The 26,098-nt window shown below is 36.2% G+C and overlaps 3 protein-coding genes across 5 annotated transcripts; all 3 read right to left on the bottom strand.

Moving 5' to 3' along the window:
• Window positions 1-1,066: 1,066 nt before the first annotated feature.
• LOC103938843 (aldehyde dehydrogenase family 2 member C4) lies at window positions 1,067-5,386 on the bottom strand. Its single transcript, XM_009348887.3, has 9 exons — window positions 5,197-5,386; window positions 4,725-4,867; window positions 2,782-3,165; window positions 2,605-2,694; window positions 2,307-2,480; window positions 2,051-2,188; window positions 1,829-1,966; window positions 1,647-1,708; window positions 1,067-1,559 (listed from the first exon to the last, which is right to left on the bottom strand). Exons 1-9 carry the CDS (start codon window positions 5,303-5,305, stop codon window positions 1,286-1,288), a joined length of 1,512 nt encoding a protein of 503 aa, XP_009347162.2. The 5' UTR covers window positions 5,306-5,386; the 3' UTR covers window positions 1,067-1,285.
• A 5,797-nt stretch (window positions 5,387-11,183) lies between these two features.
• Window positions 11,184-14,316, bottom strand: LOC103938844 (FRIGIDA-like protein 4a). The gene is made up of 3 exons (XM_009348888.3): window positions 13,258-14,316; window positions 12,119-12,294; window positions 11,184-12,012 (listed from the first exon to the last, which is right to left on the bottom strand). The coding sequence occupies exons 1-3, from the start codon at window positions 14,114-14,116 to the stop codon at window positions 11,428-11,430; spliced, it is 1,620 nt and encodes a 539-aa protein (XP_009347163.2). The 5' UTR covers window positions 14,117-14,316; the 3' UTR covers window positions 11,184-11,427.
• Window positions 14,317-16,499: 2,183 nt separating this feature from the next.
• On the bottom strand, window positions 16,500-22,348 carry LOC103938847 (casein kinase 1-like protein HD16). 3 transcript variants are annotated; one of them, XM_048586030.1, is made up of 19 exons: window positions 22,243-22,348; window positions 21,110-21,291; window positions 20,817-21,034; window positions 20,594-20,719; window positions 20,428-20,501; window positions 20,284-20,353; window positions 20,121-20,176; window positions 19,914-19,985; window positions 19,727-19,821; window positions 19,535-19,601; window positions 19,114-19,243; window positions 18,802-19,023; window positions 18,590-18,720; window positions 18,196-18,370; window positions 18,013-18,103; window positions 17,596-17,753; window positions 17,319-17,507; window positions 17,069-17,172; window positions 16,500-16,903 (listed from the first exon to the last, which is right to left on the bottom strand). In XM_048586030.1, exons 2-18 carry the CDS (start codon window positions 21,210-21,212, stop codon window positions 17,113-17,115), a joined length of 2,037 nt encoding a protein of 678 aa, XP_048441987.1. In that variant the 5' UTR covers window positions 21,213-21,291; window positions 22,243-22,348; the 3' UTR covers window positions 16,500-16,903; window positions 17,069-17,112. The 3 variants fall into 3 exon arrangements, with proteins under 3 accessions (XP_048441987.1, XP_048441996.1, XP_009347165.2); XM_048586039.1 differs by having other exon boundaries at window positions 18,802-19,020; window positions 22,243-22,347; XM_009348890.3 differs by lacking the exon at window positions 22,243-22,348 and adding an exon at window positions 22,069-22,206.
• Between the last annotated feature and the right edge of the window lie 3,750 nt (window positions 22,349-26,098).

Below are 26,098 nucleotides of genomic sequence, written 5' to 3'. Positions count from 1 at the left end.
TTACACTAAGGAGAGGAAGAGGTTGGTTAAGCCACATAATAAGCAGCTTAATTTGATATCGAATTCGTTATTCACGAGATTCAAACTTAAGATTCTTTTACTTTCAAGCGAAGATGAATACTTTTAATTTGGTATCGAATACGTCATTTACGAGATTTGAACTTAAGATTTTTTACTTTCAAGCGAAGATGAATACCAGTAAATCGTAATACTGGCATGTTTTCGTTGGCTTAATAATACGGTTTTTGTTGTTACGGTTTGATATAATCAACAATTTTGATTGGGTTGGTATTGTTGTGCTTTAAAAAAAAACTGTTTGTGCTGTGTTGTGAGAATAAGCTCATTTTTGCCGTTTCACATTTTCAGCTTTTTTTACCCAAAACTGTGAAAATGAGCTTTTTTTTTTAAGTGGTTACCAAAAACTTTTTTGAGCTCAGCTTTTTTTTATGCTCATTTTTTATAAAAGCACATCAATACCAAACAAGTACTAAATTTCCCTAATTTTACAAGTGTTCTCATGGAATCATGAATTTGTGTTACCAATTGGCAATTTGACGTGAATTATTTGGGTTGTGTGGCCTTTTGTGTGTACTTATTGCGGGGACGCGAGGCTTTTACCATTGTTCGGGTATGCGTGTGAATTGTGATGGGGCTAAGCCTTTGTTGATAAGAGTCATTTTATCCTAATCGACAATCACAAATTTTCAAATTTCGAACTTGATTTCAGATCAAAATTGGTTATTGACCTATTTATTCTTTTGATGATTGGTTTAATATATATAAAAAAGATATATCTTTATTATATTTCATCTCTTCAACAAAAGTTTTAGATAAAATCAAAATTTCCGATGTAACTTTGTACTTTTTGACTAACAATCAACCTAGTAAGGAGTCATTCTTTCTTAATCGATAATCTCATAAACTGGCTGAATTTTATTTGGGTGTGTCAAGATAAAAAACTTTCGGATCAAAATCAGATGCAACCGGAATATATCCAATATGTACCTCTTGGCAAATAAGCAACCTATTGCCCATCGAGTAGGGCGGTGATACTACCCATACGAAATTCATAATTTGTAGCCTCTGCTACTATATTTCAAACTCAAACTTCTGTATTTTCCATCAGTAAATAAAATATAAAATCTCCCACAACAAAAGGAAACAGATATACAACATAACATATACGCATATATACATATATATATATGTATATATATATAGGTGTTTTATTATTGTTGCACAAATACAAGGTCACAATTTGCCAGCCTTAAGATTATATCATAATTTAGAGCCAGGGAGAGTTAAAAAGGGGAGTGACAACAGATTTGGTATGGAGATACTCGTGCAGCCCCTGCATACCAAAGTCTCTTCCGAACCCGCTCATCTTATACCCTCCATAAGGGCAGTCTCGATCGAAAGCAAAGTAGCAGTTGATCCAAATAATGCCTGCGCGGATCGACCTTGAGACAGTGTTGGCCACATTCAAGTCCTTGGTTATGATCCCTGCTGCTAGCCCGTATTTGGTGTTGTTGGCTCTCTGTATTGCCTCCTCGATTGTCCTGCAACATTTTCACACGCTGTGAGTTTAAGACAATGTACATGTTGAAGGCAAATCGAACAAGAGAAATCAGACTTGTGGTACTTACTTGAACTTCATCAGCGCCATTACTGGTCCAAATATTTCATCCTGGGCTATGAGCATGTCATCCTGAGAAAATCGTCATAAGATCATTGAGACGAGAATGATATGAGGAAAAAGAACACGAAAAATAATTGTATGGATTTGATGTTCCATTTGCATTGCTAAAGTTGGAATTTGTAAATGTACCTTGACATCAGTAAATATTGTAGGCTCAATGTAATATCCCTTGTTGCCCACAGGCTTGCCCCCTGTTAACAATGTGGCTCCTTCCTTCTTCCCATGCTCAATGTAGGATAGGATTTTTTCGAACTGCTTCTTATCAACCTGCAATTTTCAGTGAACATCATGGATGCGAATTTGTAGGCCATAGATGAATCATAAAACTTCATTGGCGGTAGAGTCAGTTACCTGTGGTCCTTGACGGACATTAGGATCAAAAGGATCCCCGACTACCCAATCTTTCGCCTTCTCTTGTAACTTCTTCACAAATTCATCATAAATCCCTTCTTGAACATAAACACGAGAACTAGCCACGCAAATTTCTCCCTGAAAATGTGAATGACTAACACGCGGTTAGTGCTGCTACATAAATCTAGCCAAGTCATAAACATTAAACAAGGAGATGCTAGTTAAAACCAAATTGAATGGAAATTACGAACTTCACCTTGTTGAAAAGGATTCCCAAGAGAGCAAGATCAGTTGCCGTATTTATATCAGCGTCATCAAAAATCACAAGGGGTGATTTGCCTCCTAGTTCAAGTGAAACTGGCTTCAGATTGCTCTTTGCTGCAGCCTGCATTACTTCACGCCCTACCTCAGTGGAACCAGTAAAACTGACCTGAGACATCAAGAACAAGTGTCAACATTACAAATCGCAGCAAGGAATTCAAGTATTGTCCTCAAATTTCATAAAAATTGTTCACAAAGGATACAACATTTGAACAAAAAAAACGAGAGTTTACTTTGTCAATGTCCATATGATAGCTGATGGCAGCACCAGCTGTCTTTCCAAATCCGGTTATGACATTAAGCACTCCATCAGGAACACCAGCCTTCATAAGAATTTACAAGAGAAAGTCAGCAACGGCGAGCCATATTGGCAATAAACACGAACAAACACAGAGCATGACCGAGCTTACCAACTTAGCCAGATGAGCATAGTATAATGCAGATAGAGGTGTTTGCTCAGCAGGTTTGATGACCATGGTGCATCCAGCAGCTAAGGCAGGGCTGACCTTTCCAAAAAGCAGGGTGCTCGGGAAATTCCAGGGAACAATGAGCCCCACGACACCAATGGGTTCAAGCAACGTATAACCATGAAGTTCGCGCGACATTTTGAGCACCTCTCCATGGATTTTGTCAGCTGCACCTGCATAATAACGTACCATTTCTGCTACCTGCGGTATGTCAATGGTCTTGCCCATGCTGAACAACTTCCCGGCATCAACAGTATCCAAGATAGCTAGTTCTTCTACATGTTTGTCAATTAAGTCTGCAAACTTCATCATTATCCTTCCCCTCTCCTGAACATAATTACATTCAAGGCAGTAAACAAATTAGATCTTTCGTAACACATTGATCTATACAGATTTCAGGGTTAATTCCACACTGATCAATTATTCAAAATAAAATATCAAGCTAAGTCATGCACAGAAAATTTATTCTTTATTGCTGAATTATTATGGCAACTAACTTGAATTAATACTAAAATGTCAACGAGCTATAATACTGGCTCAGTTGGGAACTGACCCTTTCTACGGTTTCCATCCTTTTCATATCTGGATTTTGGATTGAATTTTGTGATTAATTAGTTGTTGTCATTCATAATTTAAGTTTTCGTGTAGTGGTACTTGAGTTTGACCTTAAAAAAGTAGTTATATTTTAGTTGACGAAATTATCTTATCAAATAATACACCGAAGATAACTATGACAATTATTTTTTTAATTATAAGAATTAGAAAATTAAAAACCACCGTTATTAGCCTAGTGGCACCGTTATTAGTCTAGTGGCACGTATTCTATGAAGATCTTTTAGACTACAAATTTACTTTATTATTTAGAAGAAAACAAAAATATTTTCCATGGCCGCCATCCTTTTGACTATATAAAGATATGTTATCCAATATGTTACATAGTAGAACGAAAGGTCTAACTTGTCTCTAAAGCTAACGCTACGAGGGCTATCTTAATGCAAACAAATAATAAATAATAAAAATATAATCACGACAACCATTTGTGATCATGTTCAGAAAACACCCTAAATGGGAGATAAGTCATCACATCAGACAACAATGAAATTAGTAAAAAATATAGTACAACAAGAAAAGGGGTATATATTTTAAAGTAAACTTCTATACAGCCCATGTGTTTTGTATAATATTTTTTTAATAAAGCGATAGCATCGGCTGATTTTTAGGAGAAATAGAATCGATAAAAATTGAAATAGCACTATAGTGCATAAATATGTTGTCTATCGCTACTACAATAAAGCGTCACATATATAGCGATGGGAGAACCTAATTCAAAATCCATCCTATTCCTATGAATTTTTTAATAAATGAATTTAAATCATACTCATTAAAAGACTTTTATTGAACAATTTGATGCGTACCAACCGCCTCCAAAAATTATTAGAGACAAATTGGACAGGCTCTTCTGACCCGGAGCAATTAATAACAAGAAGAAGTGCAGCCTCAATAATTTGCTTCAAATAAATAATTCTCTAAAAATAGTATCATTGAGGCCAATACTGTACAAATTTTTTGAAAACATAAGAGCAATTAATCTATTAGATATAAGACTGTGATGTTTAGTAATTAAAGAATCAAATGAAGAATTGATTGACAAGGACTTCCAACTAGCAAATTAACTAGAAGAAAAAATAAAGCAAAATACTCGGCTTCTTAAGCGCAAGCAACAATTCTTTTTAGCTCTCAAATTACATATGTACGGATGAATTATATTTAATACGTATCAAAAATGTGATTTGCACGTAAAAAAAAATAACCGAGCGGTGTTTGAAAACGAGGGTAGCTAAGAAGTGGAAAGTGCTAGAGCTAGAGTATAGTGTTGGAAGACTTACAGCGCCAGGCAAGCGAGGCCAAGGGCCATGGTCGAAGGCAGCACGCGCCGCCTTGACTGCCAAGTCAACATCTTCCTTGTCTCCTTCTGCAACTCTGGTTATCACGTCCCCTGTTCTTGGATCTATCGTCTCAAATGTTTTACCTTTCCAAGTTTTATTGGGGTTCACACAATAAAATGCAAACATGTCAGTAAGTCACTTGATATACATACATACGTACATATATATATATATATGTGTAGTGTGTGTGCGGGCGTGCGTGCGTGCGTGCGTGCGTGCGTGCGTGCGTGTGTGTGTTCACATACATGTCATTTACAAGCTTAAAAAAAGACGGGTTCTTGAATTTTGAGAGGTTGCAAGTTCGGTCGAGGCAACAACAGAAACAGTACGCAGGCATAGTGAAAATGGGCAGTAAACAAACGGTTTTCAACAGCTCGTAGCATCTGAGAAGAAGTGGGGAATGGGGAAAAACCTGAAACTGAATCGAGGAATTCGCCATTGATGAACAGCTGGGTGAACTTTATTGTGGGAGTCTTGACGAAGGAGTCGGAAGCAGAGGTGCCGTTGAAATCACTCCCCATGGCTGCCGTTTCCTTTGTTCCTCTCGCTCAGCGTTTTGCTCTGTTTGTTTGTGTGGAAACTGGAAAGAGAAAAAACTCTGATGCGTTTGTTCGTGAATGGGAGGGCATATGTCCGCAATTAAATAGAAGTGGGCGGATGAGTTAAATTTCATTTATGGGGTGGGGTCCGCTTTTCGGATTTTCAACTTCCAACACGGAGTAAGTAATCCCCGAGTTGAAGGTCCATGATATGGCACGTGGGCTTTTCATCAAATTACACAGTAAATTTTTGGACTTTTTTTTTATGCCCTGAAAAATAAACTGTCATTTTGCATTCTGAAATTCGATTTTCGTAATACTTTATCGAGATTTTGTCAATTCTGTGAAAGAGAGACGGAAGGATGACGCAAAGAAATTTTGAAATTAAAAAAATTCATTTTAATCCTTGATAAAAATGGTTTTTAGATTAAAATTATGAGAAATATCAAAATCTAATTTTAGTTATACATTAATAACCTTATTTATTAATTATATTTTGATTTTTTTAATTATTTCTTTTTTTCTTCCTAAATTTTAATGTATTAATTTTATTTCATTATAATTTTCATTTATCGTAATATATTTTGTTGTAAACATTTAAATAAACTAATTTTTGTTGTACAATATATTTCGATGTATTTTGTCTTCTTCATTTATGTACATTAAATTCATTATAATACATCTCGGTTGATTCATTTAGTTACACATATTTCGATACAAACATTTAGGTACATTAATTCAATATAAAACATTTCGGTACTCAATTTTGGTGCATACATTTCGGTACACACATTTAGGTATATTAATTTAATATAATACATTTCGGTGCATATATGTCGGTACATACATTACGGTACTAACATTTAAATACATTAGTTCAATATAATACATTTCGGTACATATATTTCAGTACTAACATATAGGTACATTAATTGAGTCTTTCAAGTTTGAAGAATGTTAAATAAAATTAATAAATTAAAAAACTCTCTTTTGGTCAAAAAATAAATTACAATTTGTATGTTAATAAATTTAAATATTTAATGGGAGACATAATTAAAATGCACGTTAATTATTTTGAATTAAGGGCACATCAAGGGATTATAATCAATATGTAATCTAACACAAGGTTTATTTTAAATTTCAATCTTCTTGAATGATTAAAGTTAAAAAACCCCTTTCGAAATTACCCTGCCACGTCAGCACATTCCATCCATTTTCCACGAAATTGACAGAGTCTTGATAAAATGGAGCGAAAATTGAATTTCAAAGTGCAAAGTGATGAATTATATATTTTAGAGGAGAAAGTTAAATTGAGTTTGAGTTCCATAAGCATAAAAAAAAAGGCCAAATTTTAATGGGATTGTTCTTGGGTAGACCTATTCAATGGCAAAGGTGTCGAAAAATTTCTTTATCAGACTGGATTTTCCTCAGCCAACAATTGGACAAGGCATTTGACCAAAAATAAAAAATAAAAAATAAAAATAAAAAAATAAAAAAGAAGGAAAAATTTGGACAAGGCAGAGGGGCGTGGGGCTGTAACGAGCAGCATCGGCATGCATGTCATTAGTTTTCAAATTTTGGATGGTGAATTGGTGATTATGAATTAATGATTATTTTGAATTGGTAATTTGGAGTTTTGTGAAATATGATTAGTGTTTTTTAATTGTAATTTTGTATTTCAAAGAGTATTGGTAATGTTTAAGATGATTAATCTGAATTTGTTAATTAATTGATATGCAAAAGTTTTTAGCTAAGAAACCGATGTTCATGAATAGTTTGACTAATCCACTTGCATTGATAACGAAACGATAATGCAATATTTTCATGAGATAAAAACTTGTTGAGAACAATTGTAATTTGGTACACCGTCTAATCAAAACATCTTTTTTTTTTTTTTTTTTAATACAATAATTTTAGAGAAGTGAGACTCAGACTTAGGATGTAGGGTTATAATATTTTAAGCCAACTCAAGGATTTTGTAACATGTTGAAGTACGTTACCTTGACGGGCCGGCATCGGTCGATGAACATGTTATTTTAATTTTTTGGTCAACATCAACATGCGATATGATAACGAATCCCACTTAAACTTTTCTTGTCAAACAAAGACCATGGCGTGTAAAAGGGAATGAATGAGCAATACGAATGGGTAAGATGTAAAATGTGGGAAATGTCAAATATTTTGTCTAACTTTTTTAGAAAAATGTTATTAGCACTCTAAAAATTTTATTTTATACTCCTCATAAGTATTTTTTTTCTTTCATAATATTGAAAATTTGAAGTGTAGAATGAGATTTTTAGAATGCTAATATCAAATTTTTTTTTTATTGCAAAAGTGAGTCAACAAGAAGATGTAACTTTTGACAAGTAAAAGTCCTTATGGTACAATTTATTTATTAAAGAAAAGAAAGAAATAGAGGGATGTGAAAGCGGAGATTAATCCAACAGAAGCCTCTTTAGATTTTTTTGGTAAGGATTCTAATAATTCGTAAATCGTGTTCATTCATCATACATTATACGGTTAGTTTTATTAAGTATTGTTTGTATTTAATTTTAAATAAAAATATTTAAAATGATGTTTTACCGCATGATGTACGATGAACGAATATAATTTATGGATTCCCAAAATCTTTACAAAGAGAATCCAACGAGAATCCATTCGAGATTGATGGCAATTGACGAATTACATTGCAAATTAAGTGACAAGTAATATAGAAAGTATTTGTCATTCAACTTGTCATGCACGAAAGAAATTTGTCTAGAGTGTTTTCTACGTCGAAAATGAATGGTTAAGACTTCTAACGTATGAAATGTAAAACCTTTGTGAAAAATTAAATGACTAAGAGGGCAATTTTGGTTTGAAAGGATATTAAAAAAAAGTTTATTGCCACTTAGTATTACGTTCTAGTGATATTTCTCTTCACTTATAAATGATATAACTTAGGTTCGATTCTCGCCAAATGCGAATTTGAACTACATTATTGCTAGCCCATTGTGAGGCTAAGCCAACCCTCTCTCCCCAGTGTAGATAAAATTGTTTGTTAAAAAAATAGTTCATTGCCTACCCCAGGGCGGCAATTATGTATGCTTCAATTAACTATGATAATTGTCATCAATGGCGAAGCTTAGTGAGGGTAAGGAGTGGCAGCCGCCCCGCCCATCGTCGGAAAACACGACTAGGAGCGTTGGTTCAGCCCCTCCGCTATCGGCGAAAATGAGAATTCCTGCTTTGGTGATTTGGTTTCTGTAGCAAAGCTGGGTTTTTTATTTTTATTTTATTTTTATTTTTAAAGATTTTGGAGAACAAAATCTGAAAAATAAGAAGTTGTAAAGCGGCGGAACTTGCGAAGAGATGGCAGCTTATCAGTTTGATATTCCCTATACCAAACGGCGACAGCTGAAGAAAATTAAAGGCAACAGAAAACTCACTGCACCGATTCATCTCCACCATAAATTTGATGCTCATCATATTTCATATCTTATGCAAACACACAGTTTGATTCATGCATTTGCGATAGGCAATAACATCAATTGGCATAGGATAAGAATGATTAAAACTATAAAATTAAAAAAAATCCCAAATTATTGACCATGGACAAGTTGAGCAGCAGAATAAAGAGATCGTCGGTGGTGGCTTGCTTTGACGACAAGAGTTGGATGCCTCTGCTTCCAGCGACGATGGTGGAGGTTATTGGCATTAGGGTCGCCGGAGAAGGAAGGAATTGGGTGGGGTGTAGTTAGGGGTGACAGAGAAAAGGTATTGTGGGTGATATCTAAAGCGTTTGGTTGCTAGAATAGTAGATCTATTGCTGTTTGGTTAGAGTTAAAAATGATAGTTGTCGTAATTTTATTAGGCCACAAAGTATAATGAGTAAAATTGGTACTGAAATATTGTCCTTTCCCCCCCCCCTCGTTTAAGACCCCACTATATTTATCTTAACCTCTCACATTATCTATAAACATTATATTACTTTTTTTAAAATAATGTAAATATTATTTAATGCTTATTTTACAATAAAAGAAATTCATTCAAATCCATCTAGACTTTTGCCTAGATCTCTCATAGGCGCCTAGCTATTAGGCTTTAGTCCGCTATCTGACTAGTGCCTAACGTTTTTTATAATATAATCCTAGACAAGTTAAGCTTCTTATATTGGCTTTAATATTACCGCTTAAAATCGCTTTAGTGGAGATACTATTTTATGCTATGAATATTGACCCAAAACTTTACACTCTCCATATGAAAACAATCACATTGATTGAATCTTGCACTCTTCTGAATTTCGTCTCTCCCCTCAACAAATTCTGACTTCACCACTATCTGGCATCATGTTATTTTCTCAGTAGACATGCACTAACTCGTACTCGAGTACGTCTTTGCCTTGTAGAGTACATAACTAACATTCCCGTCCGCCGTTCTTTAGTCATTGCACACGTCAATGTTCAACTTTAATGCCTGGACGTTTTGTCACTGTTGAACTTTAAGCCAAAAAAATCGTACGATCCAGTTTCCGTAACAAACCCAAAACCAATGGAAACCTCAACCGCATCGTTTGATTTTTTAGCATATAAAAAGCGGCTAGTAGTACCTGGTGGTTGAATTAGTGCTGCTAAAATAGGCGCATATTAGAGGGAAATGGAATGTCTGCATTTTAAATTTCTAAATTAAGATAACGGACAAAAGAGGGGAACACAATGCTTTCCTTTTTCTGCCTAACTTATGAGTTTGACAACATGTGACACTGCACAATGGAACGAACCAAACGCGACATAAATACGGGATATAAATCGTACACGATTGAAATACAATTGATATTTTTTTATGAATAGTACGTGGTGGTCGTATCATGGTAGTTCATTACAATTTGAGCAACCTTCATGATCTTTTTCTTGATGTTGGCGGCTTGAGTTGTAAGGTAAAGTTGGTGGTTTTGCGTGTGGTTGGAGATGATGGTCTGATGGGGGTAGTGGTGACCATTGGTGGAGCCTATGTTCCATGACCTTATATTCATTTTGGAGAAAAGTAAGCCCTAATTAATTTAACAGATTTTTAACTAGGGTACTTGTTAGATACTTGTTAACAGATGAAACATTTTCAATAGGTTGGGTACATGTTGGAATGTTTAAAAACGTTGAGACCAACCACTTAGTACAACAATCTATTGGTATTCCTCTTCACTTTGAGTGAGATGTCTTAGGTTCGGTTCTTGCCAATAGCGAATTTGAACCGCATTATTGCTAGCTCATTGTGAGGCTAAGCCCACCACCTCTCCGTTAATGTAGATAATATCGTTTAAAAAAAAATGACACAAAAAAGGTTGAAGAGTTTTGAATACTCAATCCTTATTATTTTTATTTCATTTTATGTGTAGATTAATTTGTTAGTAACACGAAATAAATGAGTCAATCTAAATACGAGTCATTGCTACTATCCAAAAGTCAGCCTTCGTGCCTTACCATAGCCGGCGTCCTTGATCTTTTCCATTGATTTTATCATTCAAATTCGTTGTTGACTGAACTCATGTTACAAGACTTGAATCACAAAACAACAACCCACCATGAAAAGTTGTAACATGAAAGATCAAACAAAGAAAACATAGTAGTTTATTTTAATTTAATTTGACAACCACCTCTACTCCGCTACTAGTCTAAAGGGAAGAGACAAACTAAGTAGATGCCAAGAAAGGCAGTCGACAAAACACCAATGGAAAATTTGCCATGGAGGGATTCATGGAGCATATCCTTCCTTACTAACAACAAGGATGATTTTATTTTATTTCTTTTTGTCCAAGATGGGAATTGATCAAATATTGTGGTACATAAATCACTAATTTGGAAAAGAAATGGAAAATTATGGCACATAAATGAAAGCATTGTAGCACATTGTATTGGAGTAACAGTGACTGATGAGGAACGGTCGGTTATGTATGGTTCATTGTATTTTGTTTAACCTTTGATTTGGAATAGTTGAGAGAGGCAAAGTACACAAAACAATCCAACTCTCTAAAGTCTAGACTAACAGATGCAAGAGGAGCATTGTACGGTTAGGAGGGATTTGTCTCAAGATTACACACAACTATCATCTGACCTATGTTTTGCTTCTTGCTATTGCGGATACGAGGGAGGCTGGTATGCCGGTGGAGCAACATTCGAGTAATTATATGGGACGTAGTTGGTCTGGCCGCCACCATAAGCACCACTGCTTCCAAACCCGGCAGCCCCCATGCTGTCCCCAGGGAGGGAGTAGTGTTGAGGAAGAGCAGCGGGGCTTTGAGCAGGGGGTGCACCATATGAGGATCCATACGATGGTGCTGTTGGAACATCGAATACACTTTGGCTCGGGTAACTGTAAGGACCAGAATATCTTGTTGCGGGGCTATGTTGTGGAAGAGGATTTGGGTTCCTCCTAGTAAAGGAGGGGTATGAATTGGAAAACTTGGCTGCTTTGGCAGGGCGGAATGAAGACTGTCCAACCCCTCGGCTGCCACCCCCAACCCCACCGTAGGCTCGCTTATTATTATGGGGCTTGCTGGAAGATGCTGAGCTCTTCTTCTTTTCTGTCTTGACTTTCTCCAGATGAGTAGCCCGCTTTCTTAAGCTCTCAAGAGAAAACTCTGATTCAAGCTTGTGGTCTTCTACACATTTGATGATTGCTTTGATGGAATTCAACTCCACTGTGCTCGACTCCTCCTGTAAGATGGACTTCGATTAATAAAGCTCCCTCAAGTGTGAAGATTACAGAGTGAAAAACAAAACTACATTGGGAAACTAAAGACAAAAGGAAAGTTACACATACAGTTGCAGCCACACTATTATTGCCGTTCTTCAATATGGTCGTAGCATTCTTTCTGGAGTTTCTGAGATATGATTTGAGCAGAGAAACAGGAGGAAAACTCTCAGTCAAACCAGACTCAGAAGCAAAATATACAGCCTCTATCTCCTTGCCATTCTTCACAAACTCATCAATGACATCTGTAAAAATCAGAAATTTTTTCATCAAATATACACAAGAAGGGAATACTGCCAAGATGAGAATCTAGGAAATCAAATATTGATGCTGCACCAAAGAGAGAAAAGACGATGAAAGAAGGATCCTCTCAAAATACACAAATGAGTGTAGCAAACACTTAATCAAGCTACAATCACATTCGTTTCAGAAAATGGGCAACTGACAGATGTACATTGGAATTAACATTTTCATGCTCAAATGGAAACACAAACATATTTCTAGTATTTAACTTTAAGCAAATGTATGAAGGCTACCAAATTACAGTCGTGAAACTTAACACCTAATACACATCAAGTATCTTATACTGTGCAGCAATTTCTGAAAGATGTAAACTCTGCATAAAAATTTAGTATGTTAACTATCCCAGCTGCAGCTCAAATTCTAAACAAAATAACGTACAAGTGATAAAAGTTTTTCGCTTTAACACATGCTAAGGATACCCTGATATTAAATTACTTCAAAAAGGTTAAGAACCTAAATACCATTGATAACAAATACACAATACATTAGCCAAAAGAAGTGCTGATTTTCTAAATTACAATGCAAATTCAGACTTCATTTTGTGACAAAGCAACAGTGAGACTGAAATCAGTCCTACTGGCTTAATAAGTGTCTACATTAACTTGATTTTGGCTTTGCTAGGCTCAGAAAATTTTTAAAACCCGAAGCACATGCCCACTAAATCACTTATGGGATCTGGTTCGATTGGTTATGCCTCGTTATGCAAGCAGAAAGACCATTCGAAATACAAGTTTCTCAACAAGTGGTAGCATAAGTTTCTTTGGAACTGTCACAATGTATGTACCAGGGTTCTATCCCTATTATATATGTATATATTCGTGAGCAATTGAAAGTTCAATAACAACAAGTTACCATAAAGAACATGGTTTGTAAAACCATTTGAGTTTGATTAAACAAAACCATACCTCCCATTTTTTCTCCGAATTCTAAAGCCCCTGCAAGCTTTGCCATATCCCTCCTCGCTGCGTGCTCCATTACCAACTTCCGAAAGAACTCCTCACCGAACTTCTCTTTCAATCGAAACCCAACGAGCATTTGCACAAACATCACCGCCTCCGCAGCCCCCAACGTCCAGCCACCACCGTTTGAATCTCCACCCATATGCGCCTTCCACGTATCTACAATCCCCGCCGCTCTCTCCACCATGCTCCTGGAAAACTCCGGCCCTTTTGGGCCGGCTTTACCCTCCGGAAACAGAGCTTGAACTAACAGCCCGCACGCCCACCGCTTATCGGTAACCCCCAATTTCTTGGCTTTAGAATCCAAAAACTCTTCCAATGCATCAAGCACCAATCTTGGCGGGTCAACCGCCTCCTCAATTGCCTGAACAATCTCCGCCCTGAGCGATATAGACTCCTTCCGCTTCGAAACGATGAACTTCACCAACCCCTGCGAGTCCATTTTCCTGCAAAACGATTTCAGGGTCTCCGGCAAATCCAACTCCCCGGATGCTTTCTTCTCCACCTCTGCCAAGGCCGCGGCTTTCTGCTCCTCGATTCTAGCGGCGGCGGAGGACCCGCACTCCGTGATGGAAGCCTCCCGGTGGTCGAGAGAGTGTGAGTTTTCGCGGGTACGGGATTCGAGGGATTGGATTTTGGATTCGAGGGAATGGGATTTGTCGGAGATGGATTTCTGGAGGGAATCGAAGTGGTCGGAGAGGGTTGTGAAAAGCTTGGTGGAGGTGGAGAGTATCGCCTTCTGCTCGTCTAGGTCGCCAAAGAACTTCTGGACTCTGTCCGTTGTGACCATCAGTTCGGTCCCCATTGGCGTGAATGTGGTGATGAAACGACGCTGTTTTGAAGTCACTGAATTGGGGATTTTCCGTAAACGAAAACCCTAAACCCTATTTTCAGAAGACGAAGAAGAAGAAAGATCAGTCTCTCTGTAATATTTTCCAGTTCTGTACCTTCTGCTGGTGAAAGCGGATTTTCTTTTATTCCAGTTTATGAGGAAAACGGTGCCGTTTATGTGAGGAACCCGTACTGAATGCGCTACTCTATCTGCGGAACCCCTATGCCCCTTTTGTTTCTCTTTTGGTCCAATACCAATATTTAGTTCCACAAGTGATTAATATAAATTATCAAATTTGATTTGTATACACTTAACCATAACACTAGTAGTTTATCATCTTATACACGTAACACAAGTTATATGGTGCGTTATTTCACGTGTTATAATTTGAATAGAATAATAACGTTATGTGACTGTGTTCTGAATACATCGAAAAACTACTCACTTACTGCGTGTAAATTTATGATGTAAGTGTAGAAAATAAGGCTTTTCACATACAAAACTTTAGCAAGTCACCCTTCATACTTTGCGATGGGAAAATGATTGTTGCAACTAAGAATCGGTTAAAACATAAAAAGCGAATAGTTAAGGGGTTTTTTTTTTGTTCTTCAATTGAGCTCTTGTAGTGTTTTTTCATTTTATAAATCTTATAATTGTAAGGGTGTTTTTTTATCTAAATTACTATAGACGACACCAAAATAATGTAGGAACTTGGAGAAATCTTGTGCTAAGATACATCCAGACCTCATGAACTGATGAACATTACTTGCATATGTGTACATGGCAACAAAGAACTACACAAACAAGTTCATTTCTACTCTTAAATCATCGATTCGTTCTTCGAAAAGATCTTCGAAGGATCTGCGAAACGCATGGAGAAGGAGCGAGATACGTCACCGGGTTCATCCCATTCTGCACATCCTCCGTGATCAAAATTCTGAGAGTATGTGTAAGGATCATATGACACCTGCACAGGTGATGGAGAGTCAAAAATCTTCCTCTTTTCTTTCTTCAACTTCACCCACAAAACTTTCCACCTCAACTTATTGCCGTTTGATCTGCTTGCAGTGTGATCATCGTCTTGTAATCTCGTGTGATCGATCTCGTCGTAGTACATCCGCCCGCCCAATCGGATGGTTCTGCTGCCCGAGCTGCACCAGTATTTTCTCACATCCATTGCAGCAACCTGCAATACAAGGTTCTGTGTTTTGAAAGTTGACCTAATTGATGAGAGTGCATGTGCATATATATATATATACACATACATATATATATATATATATATATATATATAAAGCGGTAGTTGGCTGGCTATTTGCGACTCAAATGGTCCAACCTGGATGGCTAATAGAAAAGCTCATAGCTCAGTTAGCTTAGAAGTACAGGACTAAAAAGCTTCATCTAGAAGAATAAAGTAATTAACATGTGTTTATTACATTGTAATCCGGATTAGGTGATCCTAAACATTCTATTGTGTCACGTGATACATGTGACGAACTTGAAGGGTGCATGCAAGTCTATTATACTTAAATAAAACTGGATCATACCATATAGATAAGGGGTGTTTTTGGGTTACGTGGAAGGGTACGAAATCCTGGACCTAGAATACTCTTACCCGCCTTTCTACCCACCTTCACCGTTAGAAAAGGGGGTTAAGAGTTGCATCGGCCTGCATCACGATATAAACTTATCTACAGTGGCATACCACTACAATGGTCACCTAATTTGGATTATGTGGACCCTAATCATTTAATAAAAGTTTAAACATAATAGTGCGTGATTAGCTTAAAAGTCACCAATGACATCCTCTTTGCACGAAAGCCCCTTCTCGCATCAGTTTCTTTCTACAAATATGTCTCTTTATAATAAATTTACCTCGCCGAACTTGGAGTTTTTGGTGCATATAAGTATTTTTGTTGGAACGTTGATATATATCTAATGGAATGCTTAGAGTAGCCCAATTTTCCAATAAAATGATCTTGTCAGTATCGGTATAAATGACCTATCCCTCATGTTCAGCTACAGCAGTAACTCCAGAATCTAAAGCTACTTGGCGTTCCAATCCAGTTCCAACAATGCACTTTTTCGACCGAGAAAACGAAATCGCTTAACATTGCATATTAGGACTCATTAAAGCCCGATTCACATCATTATGCTCGATAAAAGGAATTAGGTAAGCTCCAATAGAAAAATATAGAAAATCCTTTCTTCGCAACATCGTCCACGCAAAGAAGATAACGTGGACTAATCTACACCCTACAGAAACGTATGAGAAGGAAGCGCACACGTTCGGTAAGGAATCAATGAAACATGCAGCCACATGAGGAATCCCACTGGAAATTGGTAAAACAAAATCTCAGGCAATGGATCAGTAAACTTTTTATTATTTTTGTTTTATAATAAATATTATAATTAACAATAATGGTACTATTCCTTTACACACGATTACTATTGGGGGGGCGACTTTTTCTTAAACCTGAACTCTCCCCCAAGGGCTTATGTTTTTTTTCTTCAAATTGGAGCATTGCATCCCTGCTACAACCAAAATACAACATACCAAGAGTACAAACTTGTCCGTGTTTGAACTACCTCCGATAAGCACGAATGCCGGTACATTTTAGTGCCCTCTACGGATACGCTGTCAATGAAAGCACTTTTCCCTTCTCTACATAGTACAGAACTTTCTGTATCGTCGGGCAGGCTAGACAAAAGGTGCAGTCAGCCGTCCGCCAAGAAGTACATAATGCCGCCTTAGTGCCACTGTAAAATCCCATTTTAAAAAAATGTTAAGAGCTTAAGGTTTAGGTATATTGTTTATTTAAATAATGCTTAAAACTGGACGGAGGAGGCTTAAGTCCGAGGTTCAAGCACACTTCTTAGAAGTTTAACGAATCAAAGTCAAACTCTTAAAAATCCATATTATACCTGCATTTAACATCACGCTGCAGCTTCTTTACCGGACCTGATCCTCAAGACACTGTTCTCCCATAGCAGATAGATGCAATATAGAGATTCTTCAACCATTTTTCCTGCCATGGGCAAGATAAAACAGTATAACTTATTGAATAATCAAGAAATCCACCAAACGTTGAATTTATCAAGCTAGTACTGGTGCATCTAAATTTTAATTCTATTGGTCTCCCCGATTAATTTTATCTCAGCAATCAAAATGTACCTTCACTTGGTATGTTGGAAAAATTGACGTCCGTAGAGTTTCTTGAGCAATATCTGGGGATTTCTTTTTGGGTACACTAAGTATGAATGCAGCTTGATCCTCTGTAGCAGCAGTTGAGGTAATCCGATATCCATCCTCCCATCTTCTATGGATGCCTTCACTAGGATATAGGAAATCAAGTTCAACAACCTAGCAAGACAACACATAGGACATGATCAATTTTCTGCAGTGTTCCACCTGAAACAGAACAGTACAACGGGGTTCTAGACTGATCTACCTGACTAGAATAACCTGCATTGCGGGACATAACAATACCCCATCTGCTACCTGCAGTAGTCATGGACGTAACAGAGAAACCTTCTTTCCACTTCTTATGAATCCATTTGAAGGGGAACACATCGCTGACTTTGTAGGATTGTTGAGTATAAGGTACACCTTCAATGACGAGAGCGGAAAAATTAGCTACTAGAAAAGAGTAGCTCAGCCAAGTCAGAATGATACTTTGATGAGATATATCCTGCTGATTAAAGCTGGAGGTTGAGGAAAAAGAAATGTGATACGAGTGCAGAAACCAAGTCCCAAGTAGTCCTTATCTAATACTTATTAACTGCAACATTCATTACCATCAGGGACCAGACCCCCATGGCTACATCGCCACGGACAACAGGAAGCTCTTTAAACTAGTATCACTTACCTTGGGACATTACCACCAGGGCACTGCCGTTGAATGCACCAGCAAGTGAAGTGATGTAGTAGTTCTTGTCCCACTGTTCCATTATCCATTCCTGGCAAATAATCAGAAATAATTAGCTTTCTGGCAGAAGATAATTAAATGCAAAAATGAAACTTGATGGGAAGTAGTTTCAAGAATAGCTACCTTGTGCAAGAAAATAGACGACCGTTCATAAACCTGGGATGTGAAGCCAGTCCCTGCATCCATGACAATAGCCCACATATTTGCAGACGAAGCAACACAACTAATATACAACCCATCTTCCTTTCCTTTATCAATGTGCTGGTCCAGTCTTTGATCCAAAACATTGTAGTGATACCTGCAGAGAAGCCTTCTTGTTACTTGCTGATACAGGAACAAGAATGTAAAGCCAAGAATAGAGTAAAAACAAAACGAAATTTAGATTAAAGGTAAACCAGGGAAGGGGGATTTAGGACGGGTGATTGGTGAGACATTGTCAAGGCTTTTCTACCTTGCAGGTGTTAAATAAAGTAAGATAACCTAAAAGGGATTTTATGAACCCTTTAACAGAAGCTACCTTTGCTTCATTGATGATCTGGTATTATAGACCGAGATCCACTGAGTAGCTGGACTACCTTGGCGAACTTTTTTCTTAGGTTGCTCATCGTCTACCGAGTCAACAGGCAATCTTCCCCTTTTTTGACCCGCCTATATTGCATAAAAACCAATAAATAATTGAACTGGCCAGAAACTTAAAATTTTTCATCAAATCAAAACACGAGTAACCACCTTTGCAGCTCCATCAGTTCTAATAGGTCGCAGAGAGGCAATTGCACCAATGCTATTATCAAAAAGGGAAATAAGCTTTAAGTAATTTGGTTCTTCATCGAATTTCATATTGGTCACCATCTCAAGAAACAGTTGAAAAGGGGGAGGGCATAAGCAGCATAGCGTCTCAGCAGAAGTTGCCATCTTCTTCTTACAAACAAGAAATCCTTTGTTCTCTCCCTGCTGCCCAAAATTCCAGCTTAGCATTTATAAACAGAAATAGGCCATCCAGGGTGGAATGATAGTGCACAGTGAAATACCAAATGAACTTACATTGTAGCCTTGCCAGGGAAGTTTTCCTCTAAGGAGAAATATTAGGGTATAAGCTAACGATTCAAGGTCATCCCTTCGGCTCCCTGTCCTGCCTAAATGAGCATGTACACTTGCATAACGTACAGTTCCCCTTTTAAAGATATCAGATGTATTAGGCCACTTCAGATCATGAGTAAATTTCACGTAAGGAAAATTCTTCTAATGGACTTGTAATTTAATGATCAGATTGAACTAATTCTCGTTACTACAATTAAGTGACACAAGAAATCGGTCAACTGAACTATTTTCTGAAATGCTATTAAAGCAGTTGTTTTTCCCATGATACTTAAAAGATAACAATTTTTTTTCTCCCCTCAATCCCTCGTAACCATCTTGTAATCTGACCATCGAACCCACACACCATAGCCAAGGTTGTAGTTACCTGAAAACATCAGGTTTTTGGTCATAAACAACATGACGTCCAGAAGACCCATCTCTCCATCTGGAAGCTGAGGAAGAAAAGAAAGGTTACAAGTTGTTTCAAAATTTTGAAGACATGAAAACACAGAAGCACATTCAACTGTGGTTTAAGAGTTTTCCCTTTCCGAATACTTGTCTAATAAAGAACACATACCCAAACCAAGATCAACAAGGTATAACTTCTTCTCATTAGACGTTCCAGGTAGACCAAGTAAAAAGTTTTCTGGCTTAACATCTCCATGCACAAAACTGCAGTGAAAATCAATAACCATGAACAACGTATGCGAAAGAAAAAATTAAAAGAAAAAGAAAGATGGAGAAACTAATTAATAGTAAGGTACCCTCTAGTGTGAAGCTGCTGCAGAATAGATATTGCCTCCACCGCTATACAAGCAACCATCTCTTCAGACAGCCTTTCAAGAAAACAATAACAGGACACAAGACCAAAGTATTTAATATAGCCATAAACTTGGAAGGGCAAAATTTTCAGTAGTATTGACTCTGAAACTTGGAGCATAAAATAAGAAGAGAACAATATAGTTTCTTACAACTGATTGCGAGAATTCCAAACATCCCATAAACTTGGGCCTAGCATATCCATGATCTGTATTCACATTGAGGAATAATTATTCAAGAATGGAAAGTATTAACAATATTTACAACATTTGGAAAACCTTCCAAGAAGACAAATAAGGTAGACAGGATACTCACTAGGATATAGTACTCTCCCTGTTGACCTTTGTAATGGACGAGTGGAAGCCCATAGCATCCATTAAGAGTACTGTTTACCGTAAAACACAGGTCAGGATACACAGGTCGGAGTTTAACTAAAACAAGGATGAAACATTGCATTACCTGTATACTTGCCACTCATAAGGAGGGCCGTGACTGCAACCTTTACCATTTTTACTTTCAAGCTTCAGAGCAACCTACAATGAACAGGAAACAACCATTAGTATTGCAATCAACTTCCTCTGAGAATTTATGCAGATATACTAGAGATGCACTGCAAATATGAAACCTCATAGGCATCAGCTCCAGAGCACCCTATGCCGCCAGTCATCCTTCTTCCCACAAAAACTTGTCCAAAACCCCCTTTCCCCAACTTTCTGTCTAGCTTGTACATGGGAGATTTGCCAACTTGTACCTGGAAATAAAAAAATTATAGAAATCATATACTATATTAAATGAACGCTTCAGTAAATAATCTACAGATAGCTAATAAAAAAGCTGATAAAAATTACTCTGTCCGGAAGTGGATTAGTGCTTCCTTCATCCTCCATAGCAGCCAATTTCTGTGCACCTTTCTGATCTACCAATTCCTCGTGAACCGGCACTAATTCCCTCTCTGGAAAACCCAAACCTTTATGACCTTGGCCACCAACTCCAGCACCAAATAGCTTGGAATTCTTACCTTGATTCGGGGCTCTAGACCCTCTACCCCTACCTTTACCAGTCAGAACTGCACTTAAACAAACAAACCCCAGTGTTAAACGGATTTCAGAAGATATCAAGGGTAGAATGTTGAAGCTATTACCTTTTCCAGCACCAGGCCGCACAGCTGGAACTAGAACAGCAGGATCTTCCTGAACATAATTGATCCTCTTTGAACGTCGAACCCCACTTCTTAAATCTGGCATTCTATATTCATGCAAATAATTGCTACTTTCCTTCTCCAGCCCCAAAAGAATGTTGAACAATTAAAGCCTTAGATTCAACCTAACAAACAAAAAAAATCAGATTTTCATTTGACTTCAGATACTCACCATACAAAAATAAAATTGACACATAATCATATTAGTCACGTCATTCAACAACATACAAATGTATACAAGATCTATAACTCATGAATGCATAATGATTCCATTGACATATGAATTTTCATAGCAACCACACGTTTTAACTGAACCATTATTTATCACATAATCACAGAAACAAAATTTGGTTTTAAAAGTGCTGCATTGCAAGTTGATGTCCTTCAGAAACATAATAGACATTCGAAACTTTACTCAATACCTCTACAGCTACATTAGCATCCACGCACAACAACATTAATTTCCAAAAGCTACAACATCTTTGATCTTCATCCAGCCAAAATCCCGGTTATCCACGAGTTCAAAGTTCAACCAAACAGTCTTAAATCCCAAACATTAATTCAAACAGCATGACATATACATCTATCACCACAAAGTAAAATCATCACTGAAATCCAAAACATCTCATCCATAAACCACAAACATCACACAAAAGCCCAAACTTTTAACCCCAAAAACCCCCTATTGGGAATGATTTCAGCTCAAATAAATCAACCCATCTCAGTTTTTCCACCCATCAGTCAGATAAATCCAAAGACTTGTGCAAACATAGCAAGCACAAAAATCCCAGAAAATAAAAATACAAAAACAAGAACACCCACATACAGATTCACACCAATCGATACACTGCAATCGCAAAAACATCAAAACAATCAGAATCAAAAGCAAATTTACGGCATACCCAAATGGCAATACATTATAAAGTAATGAACTTTATCGAACAAACACGTAGCCTTTGATAAAAAGCTCATGAATTCGAGAACCCAATTGGATTCTTCCGCTGAATAATACAGAAAAATTGAAGAAAGATGGGGGATTTAACTAAATGGGGTTTGTTTCATGGAAGAGAGGCTACCAAAAAACTTGACGGTGGGTGACTTAGGTGGGTCTGAATGTGTAGAGAGAGAGGAGAGGTAGAGAGAGAGAGGTATCCGCATGGGAAAGAAGGGGTAAGCGAAGAGTTCTGGTGTGTACGATATCACAACGGGTGACGTGGAGTGAACTTATTGGTGGAGCAGAGGCCTTATCGTGGACTTTGAGTATTGTATCGTAGCTTTCTTCAAAGTATGAAGAAATATTTTATTATGACTGAAACACGGATGACACAGCACATGTTTTTATGTAATTGTTGTGAAATTTTATTTTTTAAGTTATTAACTTTTTAACACACATATTTCATCATTTATATAATTATACGTGATATACTATCTCATGTGTTGATCACAGTAAAAAATCTCTCCAAGGTACAGTGTGTTTCTAGATTGTGTCGCAGGTGCCAGGTCAGCAAAAATGGAAATATAATGAACTCTTATTTCTTTTCTTTTTTGGCAAAAGTTATAATGAACTGTATATCATCTCGTTTTTTTTTTTTTACATAATATTTCATGAAGGAGAAGAAAGATCGTGGTGAAGCACAACCTTCTTATGTTCGCGTTGGATGTTGGAGTGAGTTTTGTAAAAGAACGATCGTCGATGAAGGTTATCTAGTTGTATTGGTTATTTGTGTGGACGAAAATACCCATAGGAGTTATATTTATGTTTTTCTCAAAGGTGCAGTGTTTATTTATTTGAGGGGTTTTTTAGTCTTATTATTTTTGGTGAAACCTTGAGACATCAAATGTAATTTTGGCATTCCATTAGTAGAGATAATGTTAGCACGAGAATTGTAATAAAGTAACATAGATTACATGAAAATCCAACTTTTGAGGGAGTTCTCTTAACATTTATCGTTTTCTTATAACAGTAAAGTGAGTAAAGTCATGATGATGTTAAACATCTTATTGATTATTGTTAAATGAGTTTAGTTTAATCTATTTATAACAAACATCTCGAAATTTAAATAATTTAGAGATGACTAATAGTGTGTAAGCAAAAATATTCAACAAAAATGAGCAATGGTCACCCACTATTACAGTCTGATGGTATTTCTCTTCATTTGAAAATTAAAGGTTTTAGGTTCGAATTTCGTGGATGGTGAATTTATAACAAATTAAGTTACTAATTATGTGTAACTCTTTCTCTCATTAATGTAAAAATATATTGATATATTGATTACTAAAAGATTTTTTGGGCTAAGCATATTTATTCGTAATTATCGGAAAGATTTTTTAATAGACTCCCAATTTTAAACTAGTGTATTTTAACAAACCAAAAAAAGTCATGCGGATTTCTCTTCGATAAATGGGATGTTTCTTCATCCTTGATTCTTTAATAGTGTCGTTTTTGTTTGGAAAGTGATTTTATACGGATGGGATTCTCGCCGGATCAAGACGGCGATAATTCTGAAGATTATTTCATCATGTTTGTTCATTGTACATCATGCAATTAATTTTTGTCATATATTATTCATGTTTACTTTAAAATAATATATTTTAAAATAATTTCTAATCACACGATGGATGAAAAAACAAGATTAAAAGATTCCCGAAATCTTCACAAAGAGAATCCAGAGAGGATTTTATCTGGATTTTATACTCCCTTATTAGGGTATCTTTATTTATATATTTGAAAATGTGTGATATAAAATAATAAAGAATTATATCTAAATAGTTCCTTTATAAGATAAATATATCCTACACTGTTAATGATATTTTGTTAATATGGGATACACTTCTTTATTCATTTATGATGAACACGACATTTTTATTCAATTGATTATGGTATGGTTCAATTCAAATCCTAATTTAGAGTTCGTGTCTCTTGTATTAAAAATAAAAAAATAAATACGCACGTTTTCTAAGTGCAAAAAAAATTATGAATGCAAGTGGATAATCATTATAGTCTGGTGGTATTTCTTTTTACTTAAAAGTGAGAGATCTTATGTTCGAATCTCGTGATGACGAATTTGATACCAAATTAGGTTGCCCATTATGTATCTTAACCGAACTCCTGCGTGAATTAATCCAATTTTTTTTTTTTTAACAAAAGGAAATGTCAATACCATTTTTGTTAGGGTATATAAAAAACAACGTTATTTTCTTAAACATGTTAAGTTTAAGATTTAGTGTATAAGATTTATATTAAAAAAAAACTATCAAACAAAAGTCCTAACGACGTTCGTATAAAAACAGAAAGTGCTAAATATTGAAAAACTATCTAGCAAAAGTCCAAATGACGTTCGTATAAAACAAAAAGTTTTAGCACTTAATTTTATACTTTTTTTGACAGAGTACGGTATATGGATAAAAGAAGAACAAGTGCATACATGGGTTTTAATAAAAACTTTATCAGGATTTCAACTTGATCTAAGAAAAAATGGCATCCCGCACCATACAATTACAAGTCTAAACTTTCTTCAAATATAAGATCAGTGATAATATCAAAGATTCCCTCGAACTACTTGTCCATCCATAAAAAGACCCTACCGAGCCCAGTGGTGTGCCAACCCTGTTAGGCTCCCGTTTGGTGAAAAGACAGTCACGAGTGGGCGATTGAGCGCAGAAAATGTCTAGCATCCTCAAAATTAGATGGTGCGTTTTCAACTTTTCAATTGTAAATTAAAAAGTTGCACAGTTTCGTTATGATTTTGGTTTAATGTGGTTTGGGATTTTGCAAATGTTTGTTCAGTTTATCGTATTATTCGACCAACAATTGACATGTCGTTTTCTTTGTTACTGTTAATCAAATTAAGACAATGAGGTTAAACCTGGAATTGGATCCGCTCAGGACCTTAATGTCCGGAGTCCAAGGATCAAATCATCTGGGCTGCCGATTAGTGTTTAAAAGAAATCAGAATCATTGATTTTGTGTGGTGAGCCAAGAAAATAAGTTAATGGGAACTGTTAGATTCAATTTGTGCAGCCTAGATGAATTGATCCCTATACTCCGGACGCTAATGTTCGGAGCGGATCCAATTCCGTTAAACCTTGACATGGGTTTGTCTTCACTTGTGAGTTTTTGACATGTGCACTTATTTGTAATTGCAATAAAAATAAAGATTTAAATCTTGATAACGGATTATTTTTCTGCTTACTAACCATTTGGGAATGAAACAAAAATAAGACCCAATATATGTTAGTAAACGTAGAATACGTAGAAATGAGAATTAAACTCTAATTTAGAGTATCGTTCATTGTAAGTAAACATGAATAATTCAGATTTTGACTCCTCAATCCAACTCCCTTACCAAATTACGAATTAGTAACCAATGCCATTACATGAAGGAGGTCGCGGATTTGACTTCAGTTGGATTATTCCTTGCTCAATAACGGATCAGCAAACAATGCCACAAACAGAAGGAGGTCTCTAATCCGACTTACAAAAATACAAAAGCAGTACATGCATGCGATGAGTTATGTACCTAATTGTGGTTAGCTTATCGTTTGTTAAAAAAAAAAAAAAAAAAAAAACAAAAAACTATCGAGACCTGCAACAAAGGATGATGTAGCACAAAGAAGCCCACTTTATGTGATCAACCTAATTTAAAAAAAGTAAAACTAATAAGGAAAGTTTGAAAATTTTAAATTTTAAATATAAAAACAAAATAAAAAGTATGAATAATAACAAGAGTAACTTTTTAATATTAAAATATAATTTTTCATTATAAACCGTACGAGAAACTTTTCGTTAAAATTACTTTTTGAAAAAGACATAAATTGACTGAGATAATGTGAAAGGGCAGGTTGGCAGCCAGCAGAAATCTCTGCCTTCTTTTTTCTATCCTCACTTCTTACATTCTCTTATTATATCTTTTTCTTATCATAAAAAATATA

Source organism: the organism of the source record quoted next, unplaced genomic scaffold, assembly GCF_019419815.1.
Source record: "Pyrus x bretschneideri cultivar Hongxiangsu unplaced genomic scaffold, Pyrus_bretschneideri_v1 Contig1, whole genome shotgun sequence".
NCBI classification, from domain to species: domain Eukaryota; kingdom Viridiplantae; phylum Streptophyta; class Magnoliopsida; order Rosales; family Rosaceae; genus Pyrus; species Pyrus x bretschneideri.
Note: the sequence above shows the minus strand (reverse complement) of the source record. Positions and strands in the feature narration are given on the sequence as shown.